The 23,698-nt window shown below is 52.1% G+C and overlaps 2 protein-coding genes across 6 annotated transcripts in view; one reads left to right on the top strand and one right to left on the bottom strand.

Annotated features, from left to right (window-relative positions):
• The window catches only part of Epn2 (epsin 2), an 84,626-nt gene extending 81,819 nt beyond the window's left edge, over nucleotides 1–2,807 (top strand). For all 5 annotated transcript variants that reach the window (XM_070027599.1, XM_070027598.1, XM_070027597.1 and 2 more), the window contains one exon: nucleotides 254–2,807. In XM_070027599.1, coding sequence (XP_069883700.1) covers nucleotides 254–549 — 296 coding nt within the window. In that variant the 3' untranslated portion in view covers nucleotides 550–2,807. The remainder of the gene's footprint in view (nucleotides 1–253) is intronic.
• Nucleotides 2,808–6,163: 3,356 nt separating this feature from the next.
• Nucleotides 6,164–21,369, bottom strand: B9d1 (B9 domain containing 1). The gene is made up of 7 exons (XM_070027594.1): nucleotides 21,259–21,369; nucleotides 19,705–19,773; nucleotides 14,154–14,265; nucleotides 11,106–11,202; nucleotides 10,405–10,467; nucleotides 6,793–6,860; nucleotides 6,164–6,484 (listed from the first exon to the last, which is right to left on the bottom strand). The coding sequence occupies exons 1-7, from the start codon at nucleotides 21,319–21,321 to the stop codon at nucleotides 6,351–6,353; spliced, it is 606 nt and encodes a 201-aa protein (XP_069883695.1). The 5' UTR covers nucleotides 21,322–21,369; the 3' UTR covers nucleotides 6,164–6,350.
• Between the last annotated feature and the right edge of the window lie 2,329 nt (nucleotides 21,370–23,698).

The following is a 23,698-nucleotide window of genomic DNA, read 5'->3' as shown; positions in this document are numbered from 1 at the left end:
GGACAAGTTGTGTGCTCCTCTCTGCCCACTCCCACCTCCACCAGGGTTGGGGGTGGGGTGGGTGAGGGGGGGTGTCCATGTGGTCAGTAGCCATTAGCCAATGTCTCCTATGAACCTGAGAGGTGCAATAGGACACAGCCCTGACCTGGGCTGGGGAATTGGGTGCACATTGGTGTTGGAGGTGCTTGAACCTTGCCTAGAGGGGCCAGTGCCTTCCCACCGGCTCAGCCTCTCCCCACCACTCTTTCCCCAGGTGCTGCGGCCCCGGCTCCTGTCAACCCCTTCCAGGTGAACCAGCCCCAGCCACTGACGCTTAACCAGCTGCGGGGGAGCCCTGTCCTAGGGAGCAGCACATCCTTTGGTTCTGGTCCAGGGGTGGAGCCCATGGCTGTGGCTTCTATGACCTCAGTGGCCCCACACTCAGCTCTGGGGGCTGGGGGCTCCTCTTTGACACCACTGGGCCCCACAACAATGAACATGGTGAGCAGCGTGGGCATCCCCCCCTCGGCAGCTCAGGCTTCCAGCACAACCAACCCTTTCCTTCTCTAGTGCTGGGACCCAGGACCTGCCTAGAGCAAGTGCTTGGAGCACCCCTGGGAGCACCGTTCCGGAGGACTCTGGGCAGGGGACTCTAATTTGTTGGGGGTGATGGCTGAGAGTGTGGTAGGTGGGTGGGGGTGGGGCTTTTTATTTCCAGCTTCCTGGTGAAAGGGTTGTTATAGCCAAGACCCTCCTAGCCTGAGCGGCACATGAGGGGGGGGCCCCCAGGCGGGCCCCTCTGCTCCTCCCAGCGCTCAGCTCCAACCCGGCTCCTCTGAGACCTTGGACCAGGAGGCCCAGTTGCCAGTGTTGCCCTCGCCCCAGCCTCAGCCCAAGGGTCCTTGAGACGCTGCCTAGCCCAGGACTTGGGACAGTTACCACTGGTCTTTGCCCCCACCACAGCCCTGGGGACCCCACTGGCAGCCCTGGGTGTGGATGGGAAGACACACAGGCCCACTGGACACTGACCTTCGGGGACGTGGCTGTGAGTCTCTTTACTTCTTTTGACTCCTGTGAGTTCAGAGTACACTACCACCGTGGACAACTCAAATTAAACCCACTAGAGCGAGCTTTAAAACTAATCTGAGCATAACCCTGCCACGTGGCTCTATGCTTGTACACGTTTGCACATATTTTGTTTAGTACAGTTTCATATTTGAGTTTGCAGAATTATCTAATAGTCTTTTTTTGGCTAATATTTTTATAATGTGGTTCTTATTTAACTGTCTAGTTTTGATAGAATTTACCAGGTCTGGCTGAATTAAGATCTTGGCACATGTCATTTTAGTGGTCTAAATTCTCTTATTTATGGTCTAATTCTTAAGAAAATTTTAAAAAGGAGAGATGTTTGGATGACAAAAATATGCCTTATGGAAAAACTAAAGCAAATTCTTCATAGGAAAAAATATGAGAATTTGATTACATGAAAACGATATTTAAACACACAATTCCAACAGCAACAAGAACTCAGCCTCCAGTTGCCTTTCCTCTCTCTGGCTCCCTGTTTTTGGAGAATTACCAAACCAAATGACTCTCAGTCTTTTGGGCTAGACCCCGAGAAGCTTTTTTCTTACCAATATACCAACATCCTGAAAGTTAAAAGAAAAAAAAATCTAACATATGAATGTGACTCTATAGTTTTTGTCAACTAATTCCCTTTTAGTGGGGCCCGCAGGGATCAACAGGGACTTCTGTTTACAGTGGATGGGAAGTGGGGAGACCATGAGTGCTGTGGCTTCACTCCCTGGCTCTCCTAGCTCCTTGGCTCTGTCCACGCTCAGGTTACTGGGGGGGGGGATTGTGTGGAAATGGTGGGGAGTCTTTGCCCACAGTCCCTGGAAGGTAGTCCCCACGCCTAGACAGGTGAGGGGACCAAGGCTGGCCCTATTCTGTCTTACTTGGCAGCTCCAGACCTAGGCTGCTGAGAACTAATCATCTCTTAATTGGGAGACAGAAAACGTCCATTCTCGCTTGGGATGGATTTTTAACAAACATGCACTAAGATTAATTCCCTGTCCCGACCTCCTGCTGTCCTCACCCTTCCCACTACTGTACTACAGTGTTATGTCCCAAATTACACAGCAGAAGAGACTTACTTGTTCTCCCCAGGGAAGGGACAAGCCCTCAATGCTGTGTCCTGCTGCTTGTCTGGTGAGCATTCCTGGCTCACCTTGCAATGCGGACTTCTCACCTCCAGCTCCAAGGGCAGCAGACCCTCCTACCAGCCCCTCTCTGGTTCAGAAGATCCGATCCTCAGCACCACACAGGAGGGGCTCCGGAGTGGTCTCAGGGCTACAGGAGGCCCCTCTGGCTGCTCAGGCCAAGTTCCTTACCAGCCACTCCTTCCAGGGCCTAGGCCTGGGCTGTGGCTCCCATGCCATTCAGGAAGGTTGGTGGCTGGGCTCCTCTGCCTAGGGGAAGGTAAATATGCCTGCCCAGGACGGTGCTTCCCCAAAACGTGGGGCCTGGGCCACAGGCCAGCACTCCAGAAACACTGCCTGGGTCCAGTGATTGTCCTGTAGCAGCAAGAGCCCTTCCTGATGGGACCGAAGCCCACACGCTGTCCCTGTTATCCACTGCACTGATCATGAAGCCACCGGCCACTGCCACGCGTGATATACATGCCACCGTGCCCCTCCTGATAAGTACCATGGTGAAAGAAGTCACCAGCTATGCCTCAGTCCCAGGGGCCAGTGGCTGCTTTTGAACTTGTGTTGACTGTTGATACTTATTTACTGTATAAATATAATTTATCATTTGTATCATGATGCAGTCTCCAGCTGTGTCCTTGCCCTACACACCTCTACCCATCTCCTGCTATGGGGAGAGGGCTGGGGAAGCAGCTTAGTCTGCAGTCGGTGAGGCTCCATCTGGTGGAGGGTGTTGTTCTTGGGGTGCCACCGCAGGGCGGCTGCAGTGCTGTGGGTGCGTGGCCGAGTGAGACTGGGCCAGGGGCTGTGGAGGCCTGCCTCAAGGTGGCAGTCACTTCTCAGAGGCCCCCTGTGCTCTGCTTCCTTGTGTATTCCTGCCACCCAGGCACTGCTCTGTGACAACCTGTCTCCTGTAAGATTTTCTTGTGCCCTCTACTCACCAAACTCTCTTCCCACACACCAGTGGTCTCGTTTGTATCCTGCCAAGTCTGTGGGGGCAGAGGTCTGCCCCTCATTCTTTCCCCTGATGATAACCAGCAGCCCAGCAGCTGTGTTACCCCAGTATCATAGGTGGAAGGTGCTGGAGCCCTTTGAGGCCACCTTATCAGAAGGACCTGACAAAGCCAAGGATGTTGAATGTGCCCCTGGCCAAGTCCTAAGGCACAGGCATTGTCCGGGTCACATACAGGTCCTGGGAAGCACACTGCCCTCCAGACCTGGTCAGGTTCTTCATTTCTTTGCTTGCAGTCAGGTTTATGTACAAATAAATGACTTATGCTAGTGGGGCAGGAAGTTACTTTGGGCCCCTGCGGGGGAAGGGAAGCATCTCTTCCAGTGAGTCTTCATCCTCGTGGACTGGGCTGATTTTAAGCATGATGCAGGTTAAGAGGTGGACAGCTACATGTGGACTGGTCATTATGGCACTGGCTGCCGGCTCCCCACTTGGTAGTAAATACCCCAGATGAACTCTCAGACTTGGGTCACAGTATAAGAGCACCATGTGGCCCACTGACCGCCAGCCATTCTGAGCATCATGAGTGATACTAATGGCTGTTTCCAACTCTGAATCTTGAAGTGGTTTGTTACTCAGCAATAGACAACAAGCACACAGAAAATTCTCACACAAGAGCCTGCCTTAATTCCTTATTGCCTTCCCCTGCTTCTTTCCTAGTGGTAATTTCACAGGGTATCACCTGGAACCCCCTCATGAAGGCTGTTTGTTCAGATGAGGACTCATTTTTGCTTGGTTTTAATTGTTCAAAGCAGTTTTCAATCTTTGCTTTCCATTGGAATTCTGTTTTCAGCCTCTTTTTTTTTTTTAATGTTGACCCATTGCTAAAATGTGCCTGTCCAAGGACTTCAACTCAGGACCTGGACACTTGTCCCTGAGCTTTTTTGCTCAAGCCTAGCACTCTACCACTTGAGCCACAGCACCACTTCCTTTTTCAATCTTTTAATGCCAGTTTTTTAGCTGCTTTTTAATATCTTTCATTTCTGCTCACAGACTGGCCCATTCTTTCTTGAGCTCATCTTTCCTGCAATAGCTTCCCAGATGCTGCAGACTACAGCCAACTTCCCTGGCACATCCTACCATCCGTTCTTCCTCCCAGCACCCAGAGCTGTGAGCTCCACAGCCTCAGGGAGAACCTGCCTGCAGCTCAGTACAGTGAGTTGTAGCTTTTACTTTTGTTACTCTTCAAATAGTGTCCTATTTTTTGCCCCAGATGGTCTGGTCTGTGAATCCTCTTCATGTTTTGCCTGAAGCTGGGATGTTACATGCCAACATGCCCAGCTTTTTACTGTTTTGCCATGGAGTCTTGTGAACTTTTTGCCTGAACTGGCTTCAACTGCAATTTTCCTGATCTCAGCCTTTGCAGGAGCTAGAATTACAGGTGTGAACCATTATACTTGGCTCAAGCTACACAGAACTCACGTGGACTCCTCTCCCCGCAACACTAAGGACTTGGGAGATGTAGTGTTCCCATAAGACCAGGAGAGACACGAAACTGTGGACACACAGTTTTGTGACAGCAAGTAAGGGGTGAACCAGGGACCATATGCCATAGCTGCCCTCCGTCTAGATGGTCACACATGTCCACCCTGCTCCCCATATCCCTGGTATGCACTGGAGTTATCAGCCTCTGAAGTACTTCATGGTCTGTCATTGATGGGTAGAAGTAGATGACAGGTTTGTGCTTGATCAGAGCTGGGGTATGCATTGATCAAAACCTAGCCCATAGCATACCTAGAGACCTTTTATAGATGTAAATGTTCCCTCAAAAGAAGGCAGTAACTGAAAGTATATCAACTCCAGTTAATGCTAAGATGCTCCGTTTACCTTTTTACTGGAATTGAACTTGGGGCATAGTACTTGTAGTACTTGTCTGAAGTTTACTTTGGAATGCATTAAGCCCAGGATGGACTCAGGAGAGGAGTATTTGGATAGATAGGAAAACACAAGTACAGTCCTTGTCCCTCAGTATACTGGGGGACAGGTTTCCCCCCACCTCCAGATGCTTTAGTTCCTCGTGTAAATGGTGTGATGTGTGCATGTAACCCATGCATGTCCTCTTCGATACTGAGTCACCTCTAGGCTATGTGGGCAGTTACTGATGACCCCCTTCACCACCCTCCCCCCCCCCAAAACAAAGGGCCATACACAATCGAGACAGTCACAATTTGTTTTCCTAGTATTTTTCATCTGTTGGATGTGGAACCTGTGCAGGGACATGGCCACAGTAGTCCAGATGGTAGAATGTGTTGTGTGGCGTTCACTATAAAGTTATTTCAACTTGCTCTCGAGACAGTTGAACTTTGGGGGAAACCGGTGAACATTAGAAGATGGCTATTTGCCAGATAGCAATGGTGACAGGCTTGAATGGTCCTGAGGGCCAAGGCTTCAGGCAGTGACAGGCCAGTTGGCACGGGGCGAGGGGAGGGCACAAACAGAGGAAACAGGACTTCGAGATAGAGGCGCCCACGCCGGCCTCAAATCCAGTTGTTTCCTGACCTAAGAGCCTGGAGGCTGAGGCTGACTGGAGGAGGACAGGGGTCTCATGCCTTCCCAAAGGGCAGCTGGGGGACCCCAGGAAGATGGGGAAGTGGCGGTGGGGCCTGGAGGGACTGCCAGGAGGGAGGAACAAGGGCAGAGTTCTGGAGAGAAGGTGTAGGGGGAGGGTCTGCTCCCAGGAGAGGTGAGAAAGGCCCTAAGCACGTGCAGCAGGATGTGAGCCCCAGGGCAGACTTGGGCTCACAGGACTCTCCTTTTTCCAAGGGAGGCTGGCATCACGGAGCACCGACACAGTACCAAGCACCGGGCAAGGGACTACTTTTAAATCCATGCCCATTTTAGAGATGTTTTGAGGCAACAAGGCTCTGCAGTCCCAAGCAATAGAACCAAGGTGATGGTAAAGCTCTTTCCCTGTGGCCTCCTATACAGGGCGATGATAAAAGGGAGAGAAGGCATCCCAGGCCCGGGCTCTCTAAAAATATTTATTATATAAAACCCCATAGCTTTTTTTTTTTTTTACCACAGCCCACCCCAGCATCACCAGGTCACACCTGAGGCCAATGGGTCTGTGGCTGACCTAGGGGGAAAGTTCTTGTGTATGTGGGAGCCACACAGTGCACCATCCAGACTCCGGAGGACAGCTGAGGCCTTCATGGAGGGATGGCTTGGGCCGGGCTGAGCCCCAGGATACTCTGGGGTCCCGTGTCATAGCCCAGCTTCCTCATGTCCTTGGTTACCACATTGAAGAGGAGGGTGACAAACCCCTGGGAGCGGACACGGGTCACTGGAGATAGAAAGGCGGCATCAGCCTGCTGGGCTGGGCAGACAGACTAAGGCTGCTCTAAGCCTCAGTGTTTCTCTGTAAAGTGGGGATGACAGTGCCCAGCCTGTGTTGAAAGGCTCAGTGCAGCAGATATGGTGAGCCCTCTACTCCAGCAAGGCCCTCATCTGGGAGGTGGTTTCAGAGTTCTGGGGCTGCTCCAGTACTCTGCTTTCCAGGCTCCCAGGCACTGGGGCCCACCTCACCCCCCCCCCCCCCCCCAGGCTCCAGCCTGCCTGGCCAGGACAAGGGTGAGAGTATCAAACTTTTACCTTCTCGGCCTTCACCCTGAGCCACCACTTTGGGGTCTGTGTACTCGGGCCGGCGTCCCATGAACCAACTGGTAGGGAACACAAGAGAAGACTGGTGAGCAGAGCCCTGCCTGACTCTAATCCTCAGCAGCTCTTTCCCATCCTGTCTTGAGAGGTGAGGCTGGGCAAGGCTGGGTGCCAGTGTGTTTCTTCTGCATCATGCAGTCAGCAGAGGCCCAGCAGGGCTTCTGGGAGGCCTCGGGTACCTGCAGCCCTAGCCTTATAGCTAGTGTTCTGCTTCCCCAACCTGGTTGCCATGGGCCTGAGCCCTACCAATGAGAGCTGAGAGCAGCTTGGAGCTGAGTAAGGGATCAGCCTACACCCAGCTGGGAATCCCCAAAAGGTGACAGCTGATTTGTGGGTGGGCAAACAGGGCAATGTGACTCCCCAGCCTCCTCAGGAAGAAGGGCCTCACCCAGGAAGGGGCAGACTTAGGTTCCCAGCCTGGCAGGACAAGTCACCTCCCATCACTGAATCTTAATTTTGTCAACTAAAATAAGGATAATGATGGAGCTGTGAGGTGAAGGCACCCCCGTAGTGGCCATATAAAACCTCCCCCTTCCTAGCTAGGATGTGGCCTCTGGACATGGGTGACTCCAGTCACATGCGAAAGGCAGCTCCAGGCCCTGCTGCCAACTTACCTTCAGGAGCCCTGCTCTGCAAATGCCTGGTGACAGGCCACAGTGTTGGTGTTGGAAGCAGGAGGTGCCCCACTTGGGCTCTGCCTCCAACACACCCGCTACAGCTGGAAAGAACAAGCTCTACTATCCCTAGCAGGTGGGTCCAAGGCCTTGCTTGGCAGCTCCCCCTGCCTTCCTGGCTGCCCAGGGGTGGCGAAGGTGCCCAGCCCTCTCCCCACAGCAACTCCAGGCAGGTCCTCTGCTAGTGTGCCACAGCCTACCCACACCTGGCCCTGGTGGGGCTGGGGCCAGGCATCCCCACCCACAATGCTGCGCAGGTCCCTGCGCTCAGCTCTTCTGCTCCCTCCACCACAGTGCCACAGGAGATAGTGGACACCAGTGAGGGAGCCCTGCTGATCAACCCCCATCTGAGGAAGGGGGCGGACAGACAAACATGGAAGCTAGAGTTCCCCTAGCAGCTGTGCACTGCAGAAGCCACCACCTTCAGATACCTGTGGGGACTGAGGCTGCAGAGCAGTCTCTGCCACAAGGGCAGATCCCACCCTCCCATTTTTTATTCTCTCCTGAGTCTGCCAGGGCCACCTGTTCATCTGACTGGGCAAACAGACTATCCAGAGAAGAATATTCTAGACATGGGTCTCAGGAACCCTAGGCAGGTGAGGTACGATCAGAGGGGAGGCAAATGGTGGAGAAACCAGCAAGCCGATTGGGCTCTGGCATTCTGGCTTTAGTGAGTCCTAAGCACAGGCAGGTATGGCCTTGTAGAAATGTTGTCCTGGCTGCTGTATGAAGACTAGTGTGGAGGGGTGGGTGACAAGGGGCTGAACAGGTCCCCAGGGAGATAAGGTCCTAGTCCCTGGAAAACACTGCAGTCTGATTGCCAGAAAAGGTCTCTGTAGGTTAAGGGTCTTGTCATGTAGCAGTTAATCTGAATTACCCAGTAGGGTTCTAGTATAATACAAATGTCCTCATTGTACTGTTGGCCCATACCTGTAATCCTAGTAACTTGGGAGACTGATATCTGAGGACTGAGGTTCAAAGCCAGCCCAGGCAGACAGGCAGACTGAGACTATTTCGTTACAAAAATGCTGAGAGAACACAAGACCCCAAGTTTAAGCCCTGGTGCTATGCTAGCACACATATGTGAAACGATGTAATCCTATAAAGGAGACATGATTCACAGGAGGATGCCTGTGACCAGGGAGGCAGAGCCTGGAGAGTTGCGGCCATAAGCGAAGGAAGGCAAGCATCCCTGAGATGCTGGCAGGGGTGGAGGTGTGGGAGACAGTGTCCCCCCTGAGCTGGAGGAAGCATCGCCTTGCCAGCATCCTGACCACATTCCAGCAATGGAGATTTTGGACTTCTGGCTTTCTATTGTTCTAAGCCATCATGTTTTGGTAATCTGTTCCAGTGACCGCAGAAAGTCAGTCCAGGGGTTGAGGGTGCTATGGCAGGGGAGAAGGCTGATGGGCAATGGATGAGGGTAGCTAGTGGGTGCCAGACAGGGAAAGGTGGAAGGGTTCTAGGCTCTGCCTGAACCAGTAGCCCCCTTGGGTACTGTGTGTGGGAAGATTTTGCTGTCATCCTACCTTCATTTGTCATGGCCATTTGCTGTCCCCCTGGGTCTTAGAAGCCAACCACACTGCCTACTGAAGCAGGGCAAATACCCCAGGTAGAACAAGTGACAACCTGTGGACTCTCAAAGCCCTTCTGCTTCAAGAGTCTACTGGCATGCCCTGGCCCCTGCTCCTCTGATAGCCCTGGGGCTGGTGGTGTTCCCTCCAAGTACCACTGGCTCAGGCCTCTGGCTAAGAAGCCTTTTCCAACCTGAGGCTCCCTGGGGAGCTCCAGGGCTAGGCCGTGACAGAATGCTGCCCCGCTTCTCTGAAGGGCACCATGTGGGCTCTAGCTGGGCCAGCTTCCACTCAGCAGGCCTCTGACTGGGTCCTACTCCCAGCCAGGCTTACAGGGGGCTGCTCCCTGGCTGCCACTGGGAACTTCAGTGTGTCCTCATCCTCCCTGCATATTGTCCCTTTAGGGGTACAGTGGAGGCTTCCAGTGGGGCCAGGCTGACAGGAACTCAGACCTACTTCCAGTCAGTTGTCTGGGGCCTAGGTAGGTCCTTTAAGCTTCTATGCTGATGGGTAAGAGGTTTACCCATGAGTTTTTTTGGGGTCAGGTCGTAGGGCCTGAACTCTGGGCCTGGGCGCTGTCCCTCAGCTCTTCAGCTCAAGGCTAGCGCTCTACCACTTGAGCCACCGCGCCACTTCCGGCTTTTTCTTTTTGCTTATGTGGTGCTGAGGAATCGAACCCAGGGCTTCAGGCATGCAAGACAAGCGCTCTACCACTGAGCCACCTTCCCAGCCCCTACCCATGAGTCTTACACCTGGGCTGCCTCCAGACTTCCAGGCCCTCCCCACAGGCCCCGTGTCCTGACACAGCCTGACTCCCCTACACCCCTCACCCCACCTGTTCACCTCATACTGCCCACAGTGACCTGCTGCTCCTAATACACTGAGCAAGAGTTTGCTGACCCCATCTGGGGTGTTCTTGCCCAGATCTATGGCAGCCAAGTAGCTCCAGTTTAGTCCCCACAGAAGCCTCCTCCTCCCCAAGGCTCCCGCAGGAGAGGCATCCAGTGGCTGTGTAACAGGTAGTCCCTGGATGACAGTTGTTCTTAGGAGTCTGGCTCCCATCAATGGGCCCTAACAGTAGTTACATTGTGAGCATTTCTCCATCTGACACAAAGGACACAGAAGACTGCATGGCATTTTGTTGCCAGAATGGTGGCCCAAGCGAGCCCAGGGACTCTGAGCAGCCCCACTCCCTGGGCCCATAGCGCAATTTCCATCTGTCCCCAGTAGGTGGAAGGGCCTGAACATGGGGGACTGGAATATGCTGGCCATTACCCATTAGGCCAGGATAAACTCACCTTGTGAATTTCTGCAGTGTGGACGTGGATTCTGGCACAAACATGGGGATGGTCCTTCTGTACCTGAAGCACATTTTCACAGATTTGCTGAGTCACCCACACAGGCAGGGTGGGAACAGGCGCAGATCGGGTGTGTGGCTGCTGCTGGGTCAGTCAAGATGCATGCCTGGCCTCATGGAATGAAGCTCTGCAAAGTCTGTCGTTTCCCAGCACAGTTGTTTTTTGTTTTTGGTGCCAGTACTGGGCCTTGAACTAAGGTCCTGGACAACTGTCCCTTAGTTTTTCTGTTCAAGGCTGTCATTCTGTTACTAGAGCCACAGCTCCATTTCTGGCTTTTGGGTGATTAATTGGAGATAAGAGTCTTACAAACATTCCTGCCTGGGCTGACTTCAGACCTCAATCCTCGGATCTCAGCCTCCTCAGTAGATAGGATTACAGATGTGAGCCACTGGCACCCAGATTTTGGCTCACTTCTTGTCCTCCTCTCCTGGTGTCTGGCCAGCAGCCTTAGCCTGGCATCTACCCGAGTCTCCTCCCAGATAAGAGGCCACAGTCACCTGACTTCCTCCACTGAACTGACCCAGGGCATGGTTGGCTGGAGCCCAAGATGGAAGAGGATGGGCAGCTGTGCAGGGACCCTGGTCCCATAGCCAGCAAGGGACAGGCTGCAGTCCAGGGACCACATCAGAGTGAGGACCTACCGGCCAGGTGAGAAGGGCACATGCACCGCTCCGTAGCCTCGAACCACATCATTCCCAAACACGTCTGGTCCATATACGCTCAGCACAATCTGTGGCCCTTGGAAAGGACAAGGCAGGGGTTGGTACATGGGGCAGGGATGGTACAGGCAGAAGCAGGCCGCAATGCATCACGGGATGGTATCTTTTGCACTGGGAGGAGCAGGCTTGGGGTAGTGGGGACAACAGGATGCTGACCACCCTGCTACTTCCTGTTTCCCTGGTAGCCTGGTGGGCACTCTCTGCACCCCAACTCAGCTGTGGTGACAGGGCCAACCTGCTGGCCATTGTAATACACTCAGCAGACCTGGGGTGCCCCCTGGAGCCCTGATGCCAGGCAAGGTCCCAGCTGTGGTCAGAGCCCGCTCCCTACTTCCTGCCTGCCTTCTCTGATGCAGGTGGCCACACTGGAGTATGAGCATGGGCTTTTGGGCCAGAGAAAGCCAGACCTCCCAGGAACATTGGCTTGAAATAATAATTACAACTGTTTCCTATTAACATCCAAAGAGGCCATTAGGTGTCTGTGCATGTTTCTTTGTCTTCTCTGAGAGCACAGATCACCGCAAGTGGCAGGTCACTAGGGAGGGTCACTACTAAGTGACTTCAGGGAAGTTACCTAACCTCTCTGCAAGCAAGCAAATCAAATAAGCACAAGCTCTGAGTTCAAAATCCAGTATGACCCAAACATAACAACACACTCTTGAAATAGCCTAATAATCAGGAAGTGCTCAATGAAGGTTTAAGAAGTTTGTACCCTCCCATCACTCTTCCACCAAAGGTAAACATAATTCAGATTTTTTTCAGAGTCTCATACTTGCTAGGTAGACACACTACCACTTGAGTCATGCCCATTTCAGCATTTATTTTAAAGTTCTCACTTTTTTTTGGATGGGGAGGGGGAGTCTTACCTACTGTCTCTTAAGTGCCTGGGCCATAGGTACATTCCACTATATCTGGCTTATTGATTCTGATGAAGTCTTAATAACTTTTTCCCCAGACTAGCCTTGAATCTCTACCTCTAGACTAGCTGGGATTATAAGTATCACAGATGTAGCCAGCCTCTTTGAGTCAATGTTATGTTAGTAAACTTAACTCAGTTTTAACACACAGGGCTTGTTCCCTTTCATGATCGTGCTGATGGGAAAAAGCAGCTGGCCCTCCTTCCAGAGCTGGTTCAAACATGACCGAGTCAAGTCACTGTTGTACAGGCTCCTGGCACACATGTACATAGCACAGCTGGCCATACAAGAAAGTCATACAGTTTCTTTCATGCGATTGTTTCTAACACATTTACAAGATTATTTCTTTGTTGCTTTGTATGTCCCTCCCCCACAGTATAACCCGTGCTTTCACTGTATTTGATGTCGGTATAATTTGTGGAGGGGAAGGGGAAAAACAAGTCCTTTAAATAGGGATACAGGTTACCCATTGCAACAATGAGACGTACAAGTTGTTATGTCGAAAAACGAACTTTACAACTTTGGTGTGTGTGGGGGGGGAGGGTGGGTAGGATAGGGTGGGAGGGCGGGAGGAGGGGGGGAGGATGGGAAGGGATAAGAAGGGGAAACAAAGGAGGAGGCTACAATGCTTGATAAGAAATGTACTCATTGGGCCTGGGAAGGTGGCTCAGTGGTAAAGCGCTTGCCTTGCATGCTTGAGGCCCTGGGTTCGATTCCTCAGCACCCATAAGCAAAAAAAAAAAAAAGCCAGAAGTGGCGCTGTGGCTCAAGTGGTAGAGCGCTAGCCTTGAGCTGAAGAGCTGAGGGGCAGCGCCCAGGCTCAGAGTTCAGGCCCACGACCAAACCCAAAATAAAAAAAAAAAAAGAAAAAGAAATGTACTCATTATCTTGCCCATGTAATTGTAGCCCCTCTTTACAGTATTTTCACAATTAAAAAAAAAAAAAGAGTTTGAATAAGAAAAAAAAGAAAGAAAGTCATATAGGACTGTGCTGAGCTCTACAAGGTCCTACCACACTATGCTTCTATAACCCCATACTTTGGCATAGCAATCCTGCCATTTGTGCATGCTAGCCAAGTGCTGTTATCTCTGAGATCTGTGGGCCTCTCAGTCACCTCTTGGGGACTCAGCAAACACCCAGAGATGAAGTGATTGGGGCACATGTCTGATTTTTATTTCTCTCCTGGAACTTGCCCTGGAAAGTCTCCAGTACTTTGCTAGCTCTTTAGCACCTTCATGAGTTGGTTTTTGGCTTTGCTTTTCAGTCTTTCACTCCTCTCTCCCAGATGTCCTCGGCAGGAGGTTGGGCCAACTGGCTTGAGCACTGTCCCAGGAAACCTATAGAACTTTATCACTCCTGGATGAAGAGAGCAGGATGGAAGTCCCCGCCCAGGGACACTACCATGCAGCCTGCATTCCAGACCCTGTGTGCCTGGGAAGCAGTGCCCAGGCAACTTGCAGTAGGAAGGCCCAGGTCATGCATGAAAGCAGACAGGCCTACATTCAAGTATGTACTCAGATGTAAAGCTGGCAGCAAGGACATCACTGTTGAATAGAGGGAAAGTAAGGGAGAGAACTCTAGGGAGCCAGTAGGTAGGATAAGAGCTTTGACAAACCCACACATCTTCCTAAACTCAGAACATAGCACAGAGGTTAGGAGCCACCAGACAGGGCAGGAAGCAAACATGTCAAGCAAGGAAGTCCTTGGTAGGAAGGTGAGACACAAGGTAGGGAAGGCGCAGGCACAGAGAAGAGGATGAGCAAAGGCTCAGAAGAAAGCACTTGGGGACTGGCACAGGAGGAACCAGTGTTGGTCCTGGTTAGAGTTCAACATGCTGTGGGAGGCTGGGACAGAGTCAGCTTTCCAGGCTGAGCAGCCGCAACCCTGTGCACCTGGCTCCAAGGCTGCCCAACCTTCACAAGCATGGCAAACGGCAGAGGTCAGGTGCACAGCATGAAGAAATGAACTGGGGTTCAGGGGGGGATGAGAAAGAAGTGGGCAGGAGGCAGCAGGGGCACCATGGAGAGCTCCCCACTCTTAGGGCCTGACTCACAGCCATAGGGGTTGGTACTTTTAAAGGTGACGTCGATGGGGAAATTCCACACCAGTGCCCGCCGCACATCTTGGCTCTTGGATGCGATTTGTGAGATGCCCTCCTCAAGACCCTGTGGGGACAATTGGGGGGGGGGGTTGGCGGTCAGCTGGTCCGAGCTCCTCTCCCTACTCTCCTTACATTGAGAGGCAATTGTTGGAGGGCTGTTTGCTTCTACTGAGACCAGATATTCCAAACAGAACTAAGGGATGCAGAGTGCTCTTAGATCTGCCTCTTTTGTTTTGTTTTGTTTTGTTTTTTAAGCCAGGGTATTGCTATGTAGCCCAGGCTAGCCTCAAACTCACCATCCTCCTGCCTCAGCCTCCTGAGTCCTGGGATTACAGATATATGCCACGTGCCTGGTTTAGATCTGGTAATTTAATGCATTCTCTCTAGGGTGTGACAAACCTGGGAGGTCACCCCTCTTGCCCCCAAAGGAAGTGGCAGTAACAAGGTTTATAGGTTCCTGTATGACCAGTCTCTCCCAGATCATCCCATCAGCACACATATGTTATTTTCTCTACCATGCACACAAAAAAATCCACTCCTCTACTTGCCTAGTCATTCTCTCTAGAAGAGCTATACATTCATGGGTATGGCTGCCATGCCTCTGTGCTATTCTCACAACCCACTGCTATGTGACTACAGGCTCCTCCTACCAAAGGGTTCATACAAATAAAGTATCCTTGGGACCCAATACTGGCTTCTCTACCCTCATTTTACCTGATCTACCAGCAGTGTCTGACAGAGCAGGTCACTTTTGGAAGTTGATCTGTTTCTTTCATTCACTCATGAGATGTGATCTATATAGAAGCCCAGGCTGACCTTGACCTTGGATCCTCCAGCTCAGCCTCCCAAATGTTGGGATTAGAGGTCTACATCACCACATTCAGCTAATCTGCTTTTTCTTTTTTCTCTCTCTCCTCTCATTTTGGTGGTTCTGGGTGTTGAACTCAGGGCTCTCACTTGTTAGTAGGTGACTCAACCTTAGTCTGCTTTTTATTTTTGTGCTGGTCTTGGGGCTTGAACTCAGGGCCTGGACACTGTCCCTAAGCTTCTAGGCTAGTGTCTAAACTAGTATACTACCACTAAAGCCACAGCTCTACTTCAGCTTTTTTTTATTTTTTGCTAGTGAATTGAAGATAAGTCTCGTAGACTTTTCTGCCCAGGCTGGCTTTGAACTGTGATCCTCAGGCCCCTGAGTAGCTAGGATTAAGGCATTAACCACGGGCTCTTGGCTTTTCGTCTGCTTCTTGGTGTGCTTTCTTCCGTTGGTTTCCAAAGCACTGGTCTCTGGAGCTTTCTTCCTCATGGGGTGACTCCCAAGGCTCTGTCTCTGGCTGCTTCTCTACCTGTACCTGGTAATCCCACTGGTTTCTGACCTCTCTGAGCCCCAAGTCATCATCCCCACTTCTACATCCAGCCTTGTATCTCCACCTGGCTGTTGAGTACATGTTGTTGGACCAGGCAATTCTGAATCTGCTCATGTGCAGTCTTCTTGTGGAACCAACACCTATGCTCCCTCAAGGGACTCAGGAGAAATCTGGTATTCTTCACGCCTTTCTCTCACATCCCGCATCAGTCCAGCAGGAAAACTAGTCTTGGCATAGAAGCCAGAGGGACCTTTAAAAAGTCAGGCTGTGTGGCCCTGCCTCCCTGCTAGGACATGGGGTGGACAGATCCAAGCCTTGGGTCAGGGGCCTCAGGGGCTGGGCCTGCCTTGGGGGAGGCGGCTTCCAGAACCCTCCTCAGCCCACCTGAACTTGGTGACCTTGGAGAGCCAAGGCAGCCCTGCCAGCCCCGCCTTGCCTTCCAGATATATCCTCTGGGGCCTCTGGACTGTCTTTCACAGTCTTCCTCCTTCTCCTACCCCCCCACCCCAACCTGCCTTTTTCTGCAGGCTGTGTATCCCCTCCCCGGGCAGGGACAGAATAAATGCTTGTCTGGATTTTAGATTTTTTTCAGTTTGTGGTGCTCTTGAGGATGGCTGAGACCTCTGCATACCCCATGTTCTTGTGGCTGGGAAGAGGAGAAATGGAGATGGTGATGGCCATCATTAAAACCAGCTGTGGGGGCTGGGAATGTGGCTTAGTGGTAAAGTGCTTGCCTAGCATGCATGAAGCCCTGGGTTCGATTCTTCAGTACCACACAAACAGAAAAAGCCAGAGTGGCACTATGGCTGAAATAGTAAAGTGCTAGCCTTGAGCAAAAGAAGCTCAGGGACAGTGTCCAGGCCCTGAGTTCAAGCCCCAGGACTGGCAAAAAAATAAAACAAAAAAAACAGTTGTGGCCTTTGGCACACCACCCTTGCTCTGGGGTCTGTATGTGAAACAGCCTGGATACCTGGATGGCTTGTTGTTGTTGTTGTTTTTGGGTCCGGTCGTGGGGCCTGAACTCTGGGCCTGAGCGCTATCCCTCAGCTCTTCAGCTCAAGGCTAGCACTCTACCATTTGAGCCATAGCACCACTTCCAGCTTTTTTCTTTTTGCTTATGTGGTGCTGAGGAAATCGAACCCAGGGCCTCAGGCATGCAAGGCAAGCGCTCTACCACTGAGCCACCTTCCCAGCCCCCTGGATGGCTTGTGACTGCAGCCTGCTCCACCCTAAGGGACCAAGCTGTCTCCAGGACTGGGTGAGGGTAGAGCTGGTTTCTCAGTACCTTGCTCTTTGTGGATCCGGCTATGCAGAGCAGGTGCAGAGATGGCTACCAGGAGGTGCCACTGCCTGCTGTGGTCTAAGGGGAGGGGCTCAAGGCTGAAGCAGAAAATGCAGTGATTGTGTGCATAAAGCTCCACCTGACTATGCTGAATGTATCCCCACATGTCCATATGCTCATTTTGTAGGGTCAGCTAGCAGGCCCACTGGCAATTAGGCATGAGTTGACATTTCAGGAGCCAAAGAGCCTCATGGACGAGGAGCTCCCATCCCAGTGCCCAGGTGGAAGGCCGAGGTCGGATGCTTGAGAGCACAGCTATGAGGAGGAACTGTGCCAGCTGGTCACTCAGGCTTCTGCCGAAGGCCTCAAGAGTCAGGGTCAAGGGCTCTCTCAGAGACTCCCTGATCTCTGCAGGAAATAGCTTTCCTATCCAGGCCCAGAGATCTAGAATCTCTCCAGAGTTCTGGAAATCCACACTGGAGGATGCACACTCCCCTTGGGGGGTGGGGGTCCTCGACCAAATCAGGTCATCTCACCATCAGGGGCTGTTCTTATGACCAAGGTACCTGTTCCTCAAACTTCTGTAAGAGGCATTTTATAAATTGCCAGTGTATTCACACACAAAAAACAGGCTATGTGCTGGTAGCTCGTGCCCCGTAATCATAGCTACTCAGGAGGCTGAGATCTGAGGATCACAACCTGCCAACCATGTGGACAAATCCAACAGACTCTTATCTCCAATTTACCAGCAAAAAGCTGGAAGTAGAGGTGTGCCTCAAGTAGTAGAGTGCCAGCTTTGAAACTAAACAACATCAAAAAACCCCACCTTACTGAGAACTGGATGCTGGTGGCTCACCCCTATAATCCTAGTCACTAAGGAGGTAACCACTAAAAAGCCAAAGTGGAGCTCTGACTCAACTGGTAGAACAAAAAGCATTGAGTAAAAACAGCTCAGGGACAGTGCCTAGGCCTTGACTTCAAGTGTCAGAACTGGCACAGAAAAAGAGAAAAAGAAAAAGAAAAAAAAATCCTAAGTGAGAGCTCAAGGCCCTCAGTTCAAATCCCAGTATTAGCACAAAACACAAAACAAAAAAAACAGGAGTTGCATCCCATTTTCCTGTGTTTTAAACCCTCTGATAGAGCCAGGCATGATGATGGTGAATGCTATAGTTCTATCACTTTAAAGGCTAATACAAGGAAATTATAAATTCAAGGCTAGCCTGGAATACATGGTAAGACTATGCCAAAAAAAAGGGGGGGGGGGGCCACCGGTGGCTCATGCCTGTAATCCTAGCTACTCAGGAGGCTGAGATCTGAGGATGGTGGTCCAAAGCCAGCCTGGCAGGAAAGTCCGTGAGAATCTTATCTCCAATAAGCTACTCAGAAAACCGAAGTGGTGCTGTAGCTCAAGAGGTAGAGTGCTAGCCTTGAGCTAAAGAGCTGAAGGACAGCACCTAGGCCCTAGGCCCAGAGTTGAAGCCCCACAACTGACCAAAAAAAAAAAAAAGACAGAACCCCAAACACCCAAATCCCATCACCCCAAGATAAAATCCTGGTCTTTGCTCTACCAATTGAGCTCTACATCCCATAGCTTGCTACTTCCTTCAGCCACCTCCTCATTGTTCACTGTTCACTGGCCACAGTGGCCTCCTTGCTGTTTCTTGTACATGTCATCACCTCACTCAGGGTCTTTGCACTATCTCTTCCTTCTCATTGAGAAGTTCTTTCCATGACTTTGACATGGTTTGTTCCCTTACTTCCTTCAGGTCTTTATTCAAAAGTAACCTCACAGTGGCCTTCCCAGGTCATCTCATCTAGATTCTAGCCTCCTTTTTCTCCATCTCTCCTGGTTCCTTACTTATCATTAGCTAACGCACTAGAATATGTGCTGCTACTTACAGAACACACACTCTAGGATCTAGGGACTTTTGTCTGGCTTTGCTGGTTGCCCAGCAGTCTCAATAATAGTATACAATGAATGGTTAGTGGAAAGTTAAGTGTTAACTTATCAGTTGTGGGATTGGAGTCATGGCTCAGGTGGTAGAGCACCAGCCAGTGAATAAAAGCATCAGACACAGAGTTCAACGCCTGATCTTGAGCCAAAAAAGAAAAAAAATGTACATATGATATATACACATACATATGTATGTTGTATAGATGAGGAAGCAGGCTCAGGGAAGCTATCTAAATTAGGCCTATTTATTTATTTATTGCCAGTCTTGGGGCTTGAAATCAGGGCTTAGGTACTACCCTTTTACTCAAGATTAGTGTTCTGCCACTTGATTTTTAGTGGTTAATTGGAGTCTCACAGACTTTTCTGCTTGGGCTGGCTTTGAAATGAAATTCTCAGACCTCAGCCTCTTGAGTCCAGAGGATTATAGGATTATTATGAGCTACCAGAGCCTGGCTAGGCTTCCTTTTTGTAAACTGATGTACAGACTGAGAAAGACCTTTGTGAACAATAACATATGGGTCCCACAACCTCTTCCCTTCTTGGAGTGATTCCAAAAGCCTTATCAGGAGAGCTCTCTTCACTCATTCCCCAGGGTGTTCTATCCTGGCTGCAAAGAGGCCAAGTGGGCGGGGATGGCCCAGAGCACCCATAGTTCCAGCCACTTCCAACCATGTGTTCCTTATGGCTAGCTCATGTAAACACACAGTGAGCAGGGAAGCCCAGTGGTGGCTGTATTCTCTACTCCAGATTTTCTGGAACAAACTTCTATCTTGGTCCCCTCTGACCTCAGTGTCTACCTCTTGTTTGGCTCTGGAAGGGAAAGGAATGGTGTGAAGGACACCTTCAGAAACCCCAACAGTTACAAAAGGCCAGGAGTAGTGGAGGCTCAAGAACCCAGCTTACCGCAGTAGGGGCCCAGTCCTGGCCGTACACAAAGCAGTATTTGCAGTACAGATCATCGTACTCTGGAAACTGCAGAAAAAGCACAAGAGATCATGTTTACTGTGATTCAAGCTGAGGCCCATGTGCTGGCCAGGCAAGTGGTAGAGGGGAATTCTGGTGTGAGATACCTGGGGAAAAACTTAAGGATAGAACTCAGCAAGTGCTGGGGCCTTGAGGATGGGAAGCATCTGAGGGAGAGTCTCAGGCACCTACTGCACCTGGATTGCTCCCTCTGACAGATGTCCTTCTCATTCCATCATCTGGCAGATTCCTACCCTTTAGGAACCTGTCCTGGCTCCTAGGCTAGCTTAGATGTCATTCCATCTCCATGATTCCCTCGGAATGCCTGACAGCTTTTTTTGGGGGGGGTGGGGGTGGGGTGGGAGGGGTGTCGGTCGTAGGGCTTGAACTCGAGCTCTTCAGCTCAAGGCTAGCGCTCTACTACTTGAGCCACAGCACCACTTCCGGTTTTCTGGTGGTTTATTGGAGATAAGAGTCACGGACTTTCCTGCCCAGGCTGGCTTTGAACTGCATCCCTCAGATCTCGGCCTCCTGAGTAGCTAGAATTACAGGAGCCCAGCTTGCCTGACAACTTTATTACATTGTTACAAAGGTAACTGTAAAGGTTCCAGGCCTTTCTGTATCTTCAGCGCGTGGGCCACAGGGATGGGCATGGATGAAATCTAAGGAAATGGTGCCGGTGTAAAGTCGGAGAATCCGGGAAGCCAAAAGGAAGGATCATATACGAGGATAGGAAGAGCGCAGATGGGTCACGCATGTAATCCTAGCTACTCAGGAGGCTGAGATCTGAGGATCGTGGTTCAAAGCCAGCCCGGGCAGCAAAGTCTGTGAGACTCTTATCTCCAATAAAACCACTAGAAAACCGGAAGTGGCGCTGGCCTCGAGTTCAAGCCCCACACCGACAAAAATAAATAAATAAAAAGCTACGAGGACAGGATAGAGCTCGAAGCAGAGCAGGAAGGAGGTCCCAGAGCAGCCAGCCCTGCTGGGAGCCCAGAAAAGAAGAGGGCACCAGGCTAACGTGGAGGTGGATACACTGGGTGCGTGGGGCGGTATGCGAGATGAGCTGGTAAGGCAAAAGACAGCGAGGGAGTGTCGGGATGGCAGAGCGTTACCTAAACCAGCAAATGATAGAAACGCCATCCACAGATCGCACCGGGCCCACTTCTTTCAGCCAAGTCTTCCCAGCTGTGAAGTGTGTTGGCTGAGCCTCGGCTCTCCTCGTTACTCCTGCCGGTGGCTCTATTAAGTGGACACGATGCAAGCAGGGGAGCCAGGAGCCACAGGCGTGGCCGAGGGCAAACTCGGCATCACCCCGAAGCTTCTCCACGCTAGGGCCGCGGCAGGCGCCAAACTTCTCTCGTGCTGGTGCTCCCGCGCCCGGCCGACAGGCGCGAAGGAACCGCAAGGCTCTCTACAGCCCCGCGGAGTGGAGGGAAGGGACCCCGGGGAAAGCCTGAGGGACGGACCCCGGCGAGGTGCCTGGCTGCTCACCTCGGCGCTCTCCACCTGCCCGTTGACCATGAGCAGGAAGACGCTGGGGCCGGCTGCAGCCATGGTAAGAGTGCAGGCCCGTGAGGGCCACGCAGGGCGCACGCGCGGTTGCTAAGAGGACCTGGGATTGCCTTGGAAACGGACGGCGAGGCGCAGGGGACATACTTAGCCCCGGCAATTTCGCGTGCGTAAGCACGTAAGCGTGCTCAGGAGGCGGGGCCTGGGGGCGGAGTTCCGCGGCCGGCTTTTCTCTCAGGAAACTTTCGCGGGCTACACTAGTCGTACGGATAGATCCTATCCTAGCCCCAGCGAGTGTGTGTCACCGCCACTGGCTTGACAAGCGCGGAGGCGGAAAGGAGCCGGGTTATGGAGAACAGAAGCCTGACTCAGGCCTACCGGAAGCCACGGCCGAAACCCCACGCCGCCACTAGGTGTCGCTGCGACCCCGCCGGGGGTGGGGGTGGGGGGGAGGAGGAAGGCGGTGCGGAGCGAGGCCCCGGGGCGCGCGGCAGGTCCACCGCCACCGAGCGCGCTGGGCTAAAGCTGGGACACCCCAACTTCGGAGCGGGGAACCCGGCTGGGGCCAACTAGCCTGTGCCGCTTTTGAGACTCCTGCCCTCTGAAGAGCTGATGAAGGAAACCTGATGGGGGCTTCGAGAACCCTTACAAAGCTACCCTCCGGTTGAAGCTGGGGAAACTGAGGCCCGCAGAGGGGCTCCGCACGGCGTCCGGACACCCAGCGGAGCTGCTGTCTAGAACACACGGATCTGTTGGGGCTTTGCTGAAGTAAGTTCCCCGGGCCCCCAGCAGCCTCCGTGGCCCCGCAGCTTGCCGCGCCCAGCAGCGTGCAGACGGCGCACTTACTGTCACCGACCGCCCAGGGCTCGCCTCGGGCTAGACTGCCACCCACGGGGCCACAGCACGTGGTGAACACCCATCCCTATTTGTTGAATGAATGGAGACAGCTCCACTTTAGAGAGGAGGAAAGAGATTCTCACTGGGAAAGTGACTTGGTCGCAACCACAGCAGCAATTTAACAGAAGGCAGGATTCACAGCCAGGACTTTTTACTCAAAGACATGTGCTCCTCTGCTTTGTCCTTCCTGGGACAGACCCCAGGGCTTCTCTTGGCTAGGAAATATTAGAGACCCTATCTTGGATCCAGGAAATGGAAGTGTGCAAAGCTGTTTAATTTAAGGGATGCCCAGCCCCCAGCATGGATTACTGGCCAGTTTATGCAAGACTGGGGGTGGCAACAGCCACCTGTGGGAAAGAGAAGGCATGGTCACAGCCCAACCTGGACTCACAGCAGCCCCTCCCTCAGGCAAGCAAGCAAGTATGCCTTAAGGGAGAAGGGCTAGTTGGCAGCCAGGATTCACATACATGACCAGAGAGGTTGTGGGGTGAGATAGGTTGGTGCCATCCATTGCACAGGACAAGCGTGTCTACTCTAGGGACTTGCTCAGACCCTCTTTCCCCCTTCTCACATTGCCTCTTCTAATAAAATTACTTTCTCCCTGTGTGTGCCTCATTTTTTCCTCCCTGTGGCCACTAGGCTTTGTAGTGCACACAAGTTATCTGATTTTATCAAATAACACAACCTGGCTGTCTCCAGCCCAAACTGGACACAATGAGGCTAGGCTCCCCCGAATAAAACTAGGGTAACACTCAGAGGGTGCAGATTAGCCTGATCTTTGGAAGATGGGACTCAGGAGCTGGCTCTAGGCTCATGGGAATCCCCACCACAGTCCAGGTGTTGGGGAGAGGTGTGCCAGGTGCTTGAAGAAGTGGGCAGTCTGGGTGGAGGTCAATCTTTGTGGGTGCTGCTCTGCAGTGGTCTTGGCTCTAGGGGAGGACACAGGGGTCAGGACAAGGTAGGGGCAGTTTTGCACCAGGTTGATGCCCGGCCACCTGTACAGAGTCCCTGTCCCAAACACCTTCCTGGGCTTCCTTTTTTTTTGGGGGGGGGGGTCATGGGGCTTGAACTCTGGCACAGGGCACTGTCCCTGAGCTATTGAATTCAAGGCAAGCACTCTACCACTTGAGCCACACTGCCATTGGAGATAAGAGTCTCACGGACTTGCCTGCCCAGGCTGGCTTTGAATCGCGATCCTCAGAACGCAGCCTCCTGAGTAGCTAGGATTACAGGTGTGAGCCACCAGTGCCCGGCTTCCTTCTGTTCTTGACTGCTCATTCCCACCTCACTGGGTTCTCCACAGTACCCCCAGTAATACCTGAAGCCCCAGGTCTGTGACCATACATATACCACACCTCTCCCACTGTGCGCCCACATCTGTGGTGCTGACCAATAGCTTACTGGACCAGCTCTGCAGCTCAGCATGCCTGTGGATTCCTGTCCCTATAAGGTTCAGGTCCCAGTCCTGGCTCTACCATGGGTGTTTGCCACCCCTCTCTACCATCTCAGTTTTTGCATCCATCCT

This window comes from Dipodomys merriami, unplaced genomic scaffold, assembly GCF_024711535.1.
Source record: "Dipodomys merriami isolate MVZ:Mamm:240054 unplaced genomic scaffold, mDipMer1.0.p SCAF_19, whole genome shotgun sequence".
Classification (NCBI taxonomy): domain Eukaryota; kingdom Metazoa; phylum Chordata; class Mammalia; order Rodentia; family Heteromyidae; genus Dipodomys; species Dipodomys merriami.
This window is presented reverse-complemented; position numbering and strand designations above follow the sequence as displayed.

Bases quoted from the DNA above. Each gene is read 5' to 3' on its own strand.
- B9d1 (XM_070027594.1), bottom strand. From the start codon at position 21,321: ATGGCTGCAGCCGGCCCCAGCGTCTTCCTGCTCATGGTCAACGGGCAG. The intron at 11,203-14,153 runs GTGAGTCAGGCC...GTCCTTTCCAAG, and splicing joins AAGTACCAACCCCTATGGCT to GGCCACAGATTGTGCTGAGC. The intron at 6,861-10,404 runs GTGAGTTTATCC...GTTCCCTACCAG, and splicing joins ACACTGCAGAAATTCACAAG to TTGGTTCATGGGACGCCGGC.